Below are 9,012 nucleotides of genomic sequence, written 5' to 3' on the forward strand. Positions count from 1 at the left end.
GTGATCCTCCCACCTCATCCAAAGTGCTGGGATTACAGGTGTGAGCCACTGTGCCCAGCCCCACCTTCAAGTTTAACCAACCATACTATTAGTGTTATATTAATAGGATTGTGCTAATTGTACCAACCATAATTCTGGCATGTTTGCTCTTAGATGATTCTCCCAATAAACCATCACTATTGCAGTTAAATATCACCCTTGGTGTAATGTATTTTCCTAAAATTTTTAGAAGATGGCAACAATTTTAAAGATCTGATACATAACAGGCACTGTTGAGCTCTTATAGGTTTGTATTCTCAAGAGAAATGTCTCTCCCCCTTTCTGAAACTTAGGATAATCTGGAAATAAATCTTAGTGATACTATGTAAGACAATGTTTTCTTAAAGGAACATTTTGTTTATCCTACATGCTTAATCTGCTTTTTGGATAGTCCTTGAAGTCATTGACCCATGCTGTTTCTATTTTTGAGATACTTAAACTATTTTCTCATCTAAATGTTCCCATCTGTAATGTCACACCTTGTATGGGTTTCTGGACTTCTCTGTACCTTTCATATTCTTTTAGTCTCGAGAGTACCAGTCCCTAGTCTGCTGAGCCAGTTTTACAGGCTCAGCCAAAATAAGAAAATGAAATGAGGCACAGGGAATGGACTTGATTAATCTCAACATTTGTGAGAACTTTGGTATTGCCTCTTCGCTTTCTAATTTCAGTTGTTCATTTTAAACCTAGTGCCTGTATTTTTTTTTTTAAGGCTATCTTAAATGAATTTAGAATCCCAGTATTTTAAGAAACTAAAAGTCCTCTAGTCTCTTGCTCCTCAAAAAGTCACCCACAGAATCACCCAGGAGCTTGTTGGAAAAGCAGAATCTTAGGTCCTGCCTCAGAATTGGAATCAATCTGCTCTTTTTAAACAAGATCATCAGATATTTTGTATGCATATCAATTTTTGAAAAGCATTGCTGTAATCTAGTCTTTGGTTTACTTAGAGGGGAAAACCAGTCAGCGGTTTACTCAACAAATATTTTAGTCCTTGTGTTCGAAGGGGTCAATTCAAAAACAACCCCTTGTTTTGGGTGTTTAAAATTAGAGGAGAAACGATTTGTCATGAAAGGAATCTTCCAACAATGATAGTCACGGGGTCCTTTGGGACTTGGTGGATTAGGCTTAGAGGTCTACTCAGAGGAGTTGACTCTTGAGATTTTCCAGGTGGTCAAAGAAAGGAATAGCATTTCATGTAGAAGAGCTAGCATATGTGGAGACAAATAGAAATGTGAAGATGGCATGTTTGGGGTTTTTGCAAGCATGATACAGCAGAGCATGCCATCCTAATAAGGGAGAGAAGTGGCCGGGCGTGGTGGCTGACATCTGTAATCCCAAAAATTTGGGGGACCGAGGTGGGTGGATCGCGAGGTCAGGAGTTCAAGACCAGCCTGACCAATATGGTGAAACCCCGTCTCTACTAAAAGTACAAAAATTTGCTGGGCGTGGTGGCAGGCGCCTGTAGTTCCAGCTACTCTGGAAGCCAAGGTTGCAGTGAGCTGGGATCGTGCCACTGCACTCCAGCCTGGGCAACAGAGTGAGACTTCGTTTCAAAAAAAAAAAAAAGAGAAAAGTGAGAGATTGGATTGTAAATGTTGCTTTTGTCCTAAAGGTAATGACAACTCACATTTACTGACTGCATTGTGCCAGACATGGCTGTGAACATTTCAAGTTAATCTTCTTTATAACCTATGTGGATAGGTACCAATTTTATTAACCCCTTCTCTATAGACAAGGAAACAAGCACAGAATAAGTCAGCATATGCAACCAGCGTCCAAGTCCTGGTAGTCAAGGGAGGAGAGTGATTCAAGAATGTGGGAATAATCAATGCAGCAATGAAAATTGAAGGCCAAGTTTCATAAGAGCTGAAAATCCCCATTGGATTTGGCACTTGGATCACTGGTGAGTTTAAGTGCAATTTTAATTAAAAGTTGTGTGCAGGCCAGATTAAGATGTTTTTAGGAAAGTATGGGAAGTGAGAAAAGAGTCCATATTACTCTTGAAAGTTTGTAAAGGGAAGCAGAAACTTCGTGGTATAGGGCAGTGGAGCTCTAGAGTCAGGTTTGGATTTTAATTCTGGCTCTGCCATTTGTGTGTGATGCTGAGTGAACTGTGCTAAACGTCCAAGGAAACCTGTGTTTCCTCATCCAGAAAATGGGACTAATACCTACTTTGTAGGGTTGGTGTGAAGATTAAATAACGTGTGTGAAGTCCCTGGAATACAGTAGGTACTATATAAAATGAAATTAAGGTTGCGGAGGGTGTGTTTTTAAAGGTGAGAATGTTCCTAGGTTAAGAAGAAGGTACAGCTTAGAGAGGCTGACAATAAAAAGGGTCTATACTGAGAAGAATGGGGTGGCCTGTGGTTTCACAGCTAGTGAAACCCACTGTGTCTTGTGCTCACTCCACTCTGCAAGTCAGAGACAAGAGAAGTCAGCCCTAGAGTTTCTATTTGGAGGAGCTTAGAAACAACTTCAGAAAGTGGGTGCTAAGGCAGATTTCTGTAAGTATGCCTACCAAGCACACTGCCTCCCTGTCTGGGGTGTGGGATTGAGGGTGGATTGGAAGGGAACTGATGGAGATTGTGGGTGCGCTCAAGCCCTTAACAAGCCTCCCTTTTCGCAGATCCTTACCCGAGGGCTCTCTGGCAACTCCAGAGCCCTCTAGATTTTCTTCTCACATGCGTTCGTAACCGTCTGTTTTCGAGGGTTTTCCTCTGCGCAGGTCTTTGCGCGGGACCTCAAAGTGCGTGTCCACTTCCCTTCCCCCAGCACTAAAGATAAACCTGGCGGTTCCGGCGTGCGCGCGCGGAGCCCACGGGCCACACCCGCCTCCTAAACCGGACACCAGGCTCAGCCTACGGAGAGAGGAGGCCACCATGGACCAGCCAACCGTCACCACCGCCTCCACCACACTAAGGGAGGGCCTGGTGCGTGGAGAATCGTTCATCACAGCCTTGGTAAGATCGTCTGCCCCTTGCCGGCCTGGCTCCTGCTCGCCTCACCAGGCCCGCTGCCCTTTTCCCACAGCTCTCTAATCCCAGGCCTTCGTGCCCTTCTGGTTCCCTCTTCCTACCCTTCTCTCCCTGCCCTCACGTACGTCTCCATCTGTGGACCTTACTTCCTGGTCTTTATTGGACATTTCCTTTGTTTTATTTCTTTTCCCCTTCTTCCTTTTTTCTTCTCCTTCGCCCTTTGTTTTCTGTATTTTTCCCTTCTTCCCACTACTAATTAAACTGGACAACTGGTTTAGTACGGTGATTGGATTTCTTTCCCTCTCCGCTCCATCTGCCGGAAGACTGGGTTTTTCCTTCTGTGGTCACGTTTTGCTCCGCCTCCTACTTTAGTATGTATAAAAATATTTGAAGCTACCTTTGCTATGTTTTTCTTTTGGAGTCTCGATCTGTCACCCAGGCAGGAGTGCAGCGGTGTGATCTCGGCTGACTGCAACCTCCACCTCCCGGGTTCAAGGGATTCTTCTGTCTCAGCCTCCCTCATAGCTGGGGCTTACAGGCGTGCACCGCCATGCCTGGCCTTTGTTAGGTTTTTAAATAAATGTGGTTGAGGGTTGTTTAACCTAATCTTTTATCTTTCCCCTTAGAGTGAATTTAAAATGGTAGATAGGTGGAATTTAGATCACCTATCTTGGGCAAAACAAAACAGCAGCTGCCAATTGTCTTCCATCAGATTGATCATGTTTACTTCCCTCTCCTTCCCATCTCATTTTCCTTATTCTGGGGTAGGGGTGGGAGACCTGTCTTGATCTGCATGAGAAAGTTTAATTTCTGTGACTATAAAAGTGCCACAGAGAAGATTCAACATCAATCTCACGAAGAAGTATCAAGGAAGAAGCTCAGCTTTAGCAGTGTGCATCAGACAATGGTTTTTAGAGAAACTCACATATATCATAATAAAATAAAACCCAGTGGTACTCATAAGTACAGTGGATTTAAGTTACTAGACAGGAAGAATGAATTACATCTGTTTTACTGATTAGATTATTACTTTTAATGCAGTCTTGCTTGACGACCTGTATTTTATAGTAATAAAGGCATTATAAATGAAAGGGGAACTCAACATTTTAATGATTTTACCTAGGACAAACAACACAGAAGGAATATACTAAACGGTTTTGTTCTGTGGACAGTGGGCTGAAATAAATATGAAATAATAATGGATGAATGGGTATAGAGTACTAAATATGAAGACAACAGCTTCCTTGGAAACTGAGGAATACCAAAATAATCTGCTTCTTAACTTGGCAGATGAGATGTTAAAAATTAAAGCTACATTTATTGAGCACTGATTGTAGATGCAAGTCTTTATATGTACAATGCCTTACTCTTTTTTTTTTTCCCCTGAGGTGGCTTCTCGCTTTGTCGCCCAGGCTGGAGTTGCAGTGATGCGATCTCAGCCCACTGCAACCTCCGCCTCCCAAGTTCAAGTGATTCTTGTGCCTCAGCCTCCTGAGTAGGGATTACAGCCTTCTGAGTAGGGATTACAGGCATGTGCCACCACGCCCAGCTAATTTTTTTGTATTTTTAGTACAGATAGGGTTTCACCATGTTGGCCAGGCTGGTCTTAAACTCCTGGCCTCAAGTGATCCACCCAAGTTGGCCTCCCAAAGTGCTGGGATTACAGGTGTGAGCCACCACGTTTGGCATACAATGCTTTATTCTCATGGCAACTCTGGTAGGTAGTGCCTTATTTTTATACTACTGTGAGGAAGCATGAGGGTTGAGTAACTCACCCAGTGTACCTACCTAGCTGGTAAGTGGCAGAGCTGAGTTCCAGCCTAAGTCTGTCTGGCTTCAAGCCCAACTCTTTTCTTCCTAAGAACACCAACATTTCATCACATTTAATATATGTACAACATCTCTGTGAGATGGGGATGTTTATTACTCTAATTTTATCAAAGGGAATTTAGTTATTTGAAAGGAGATCAAATAACAATTTAAGGAAATATGGGCAAATTTATTATTATGTAGCTTTTATTTTAATGAAGGCTTGTCAGTTTGGTATGGGTGTGAATTTCTTCAAACAAATGTTTTATAAATTATATTTAATTTCAAGGGATCACCTCTCAAATGAATAAGCATACTTTGTGTTTATTAATAGAAACCAGCCCGAAAGACTTCCTCTTTTGAAAGAGAAGGATGGTGGAGAATAGCATTAACAGTATGTACATTGTTCAGTCTTTCCTATTCACATTATTCCTATTCCATTAATATTTTAATCAGTTATACCTTTTAAGACTAACACTTAATTGTAAGAAAACAGTAATTGTTCAGATCTGCATGGACCTCATTTCATACTTAAAATTTAGTGTCAGCATATGAATGAGAAACTAACTTAATTTTGAATGCAATAGAAGCTTGGAAAAGTTAAACAATTCTAGAAATCTAGGTGCTTTACAGAACATCTAGATAAGGCTAACCTATGATCTTATGATCTGAGTGAGATTGCAAAACAAAAAAAGCATACATTCTGGAAAGATGTTTTGGTTTCAGTTTTTATTTTACATGGTATAGACCTTATGCAAATGGTTCTTAATATGGTCAATATGATGTGAAAGCAAAATGGTAATATATGGAAGAAAAATGACCAGAAGATCCCCCTCTCCAGAGAATTTCTATATTACAGACATATGTTCTGTCAATGCCCTTCAATAATAGAGGGACTTCATGGGTCAAAGCCTTGGAATTGCAGTAATTTTAATGGCAGAACTGAGCTGAGTGCTTAGTGGAAAGATGGCCACAAAAGCAGCAGTGACTAAATGTTCAGTTCTGGCCATTCAGCCACACTGGTTGTAATTTGAAAGTACCAAACCTCTTATTGGACTAACTAGGCCATATGCTCTGCCAGTTTATCCTGGTCTCATGTCATTATCCTTTAGCTTCCCACTTGAGGGCTAGAGAGAAACATAGTATTGGCTAAACAGATGTAGGATAGCTTCTAGTTAGCCAAGAAACTATCCTGAGTGGTCTCACTAGAGGTCTGAGATTCATAGTCAAGGTTGAATCCCAAAGTTGAATCACCAAAGTTGCCTTCTAAAAAGTTAAATTTCGGCCAGGCGCGGTGGCTCATGCCTGTAATCCCAGCACTTTGGGAGGCCAATGCGGGCAGATCACGAGGTCAGGAGATCTAGATCATCCTAGCTAACATGGTGAAACCATGTCTCTACTAAAAATACAAAAAAAAAAAAAAGTTAAATTTCAACTCTAACCCAATTGCTATAATTCAGCAATTATTTCAGAAAGGAAATAATCATGATTTTGAAATACTCTTCTGTCAAGAGTGTTTACTGTATCTGATATAATTTCATTAAACTTGAAAACAAAGGGAAATGTTACTTGGGGGCTTCCCATCCAAGAATGGTGTTTTAAGAGAAGTTATGTGTTTATACAATCTTAAAACTGATGTCAATTTTCCACAGAATACTCCTATACCTGGCACTTACCACTTGAAAACTTTTATTGAAGAATCCCTATTAAATCCAGTGATAGCAACCTACAATTTTAAAAACGAAGGAAGGAAAAAACCACCTCTTGTGCAAAGGAACAATCCAGTCCTAAATGATCTTCCACAGTATATGCCTCCTGACTTCCTGGACCTGTTAAAGAAGCAAGCGGCTACTTACTCATTCAAAGACAAACCACGGCCAAGCCCCAGCACACTAGTTGACAAAGATCAGGTAAAGCGCTACTAGCAGATTGCTTTGTGTGGGAAAGCTACTAAGAGCCCCTGAGGAAAGTACTTTTATACATAGAGTATATCTTCCCCCAGGAGAAATGGAAAACCTTTAAGATGTCTTATTTCGTATAGAAATCAAACAAGGACTGCCTGATTTGCAAATGTTTCCAGCAAGATTTTTCCCTATAAGGTCTTCTTAACCTAAGGGGAGTACATGGGGAGAAATGTTTCCCTCTTGGGCAATTCTTGGTGGGATTCCCCTAGCCTGGTGAGCCCCTAGGATCTTATCTGTCACTGGGCTATGCTCTGATCTCTTCAAGCAGTATATGTGGTGAACCCTCTTCTTTTAAAGAGAAAACCCTGCCCCTCTGGGCGTATCCTTATTAGAGCATAAATGTAACTACACGCTACAGGGAAGCTTTTAAAAACTTAGAAATGACCCATCTCTACAAAAAATAAAGAAAAATAGCCAGGTGTAGTAGCGCATGCCTGTGGTCCCAACTACTATGGAAGCTGAGGTAGGAGGATCAGTTGAGCCCAGGAGTTGTAGATCAGCCTGGGCAATATAACAAGACCTCAAGTCTTTAAAAAAAAAAAAAAAATTAGCTACTTGGGAAGTCAGGGCAGGAGGATCCCTTGAGCCTGGGAGTTTGAGGCTGCAATGAGCTATGATTATGTGACTGTACCCCAGCCTGGGTGACAGAGTGACATGCTGTCTCTAAAAATATTTTTTTAATTAAAAAAAAATAAGAGGGGGGAGGGATTGCATTGGGAGTTATACCTGATATAAATGACGAATTGATGGGTGCTGACGAGTTGATGGGTGCAGCACACCAACATGGCACAAGTATACATATGTAACAAACCTGCACGTTATGCACATGTACCCTAGAACTTAAAGTATAATAAAAATAATAAGAAGAAGAAAAGTAGTGAGCATGTGGTCCCACGAGGGTCAGCTTCTAAGCTCCACCAGTTCGTTCGTAGCATTGATAATAAAGAGCACTACTGAGCTCACAGCCCTGCACTAGGCTCTGTGGAAGGAAGATGTTCCTGACCCGGAGGTATTTAAGCAACAATACAAGATAAAGTTTATCAAGTGCGCAGATAATAGTGGAGCTGGAAATGCCAAAGGAGAGTTGAAGTGCCAAAGGAGGCTGGATTAAAAGGCTGGAAAGCTCCATGGCTCAAGTAGAACTTAACTGGACCTTCACTAATACATGTCTTTTATGTATTAGTGAAGAGCCATGTATAATACATGGCTCTTAATGGTTTACTATGGACTTCCATGTATATTCTCTTAATTGCTTCCTTCTTAAGCATTCTGAAATAGGTAGAACAGATATTAACTTCATTTTACATGCAAGAAAACTAAGGTGAGTAGAGACTAAGTAACTTGTCCAAAGGCACATTGCTAATACTTAAATAGGTGAAGCAGCACTTTTTACTGAGGGTTTCTGCACCAAAATTTAGTCCTCTTTCCAGTCTACCATGTGCCCCTCGCCTTGAATGAGGGGGGCAGGGTTTGGGTAGATGGAATCCAAAGGAGGTATTTCAAGGGAGGAGTATAGCATTGTTGAAGGCATAGAAATGTCAGGAACACGGTCTGTTCAAGGGATAGAGTTGTGACTTGGACTTTGTTAACTTGGGACTTTGGGTACTTGTCTCAGTTCTCTGTGCATTAATATTTCCCATTTATAAAGAAGCAAATAATAGTATCAATCTTCATAACTTCATCAGAATATTATTGTGATAACCTGAGAGAAATGTATTACAGCCAGAGGTTGAATTAAATACAAGGGGTTGTAATTACTAAAGTGGACATGAAATTTTCAGCAGGATGAACACATGTCAAATCCAACCTTTCTACTGCTTTGCAAATTATAGCTTTGAAACAGAACAGAATGATAAGTGTTCATTGGGTATATCTTATCCTGTTTGCTTCAGTGGATGCATACAAACTCTAAATTATACTAGCACCTTTATGGCTTGCTACCAGGTAACCAGGCTACCTGTGAAATTTTCTGGTTATCTCAAATGCAGAGTCTTTCTTTCTTATTCTCTTCTGCCATTTTCTTTTCTGCTTCCTCTCTTCTCGCTTTTACAAGTCTCTGAAAATCAGCCAAAGGCCCAGTGTTGAAAGGAGAAAACATACAAGGTTGGAGTTACTCAAAACTAAAAATTTTATTTTATTTTATTTTATTTTTTTGAGACGGAGTCTTGCTCTGTCGCCCAGGCTGGAGTGCAGTGGCCGGATCTCAGCTCACTGCAAGCTCCGCC

At 41.0% G+C, this 9,012-nt stretch overlaps 1 protein-coding gene across 1 annotated transcript in view; it reads left to right on the plus strand.

Moving 5' to 3' along the window:
* The first annotated feature begins 2,815 nt into the window (after nucleotides 1-2,815).
* The window catches only part of LOC105507399 (chromosome unknown open reading frame, human C2orf61), a 60,698-nt gene continuing 54,501 nt past the window's right edge, over nucleotides 2,816-9,012 (plus strand). Inside the window, exons 1-3 of the mRNA XM_011935863.1 lie at nucleotides 2,816-2,999; nucleotides 5,158-5,217; nucleotides 6,476-6,733. Of these exons, the coding sequence (XP_011791253.1) occupies nucleotides 2,919-2,999; nucleotides 5,158-5,217; nucleotides 6,476-6,733 (399 nt within the window). The 5' untranslated portion in view covers nucleotides 2,816-2,918. The remainder of the gene's footprint in view (nucleotides 3,000-5,157; nucleotides 5,218-6,475; nucleotides 6,734-9,012) is intronic.

This window comes from Colobus angolensis, unplaced genomic scaffold (assembly GCF_000951035.1).
Source record: "Colobus angolensis palliatus isolate OR3802 unplaced genomic scaffold, Cang.pa_1.0 Scaffold15, whole genome shotgun sequence".
Taxonomy (NCBI): domain Eukaryota; kingdom Metazoa; phylum Chordata; class Mammalia; order Primates; family Cercopithecidae; genus Colobus; species Colobus angolensis.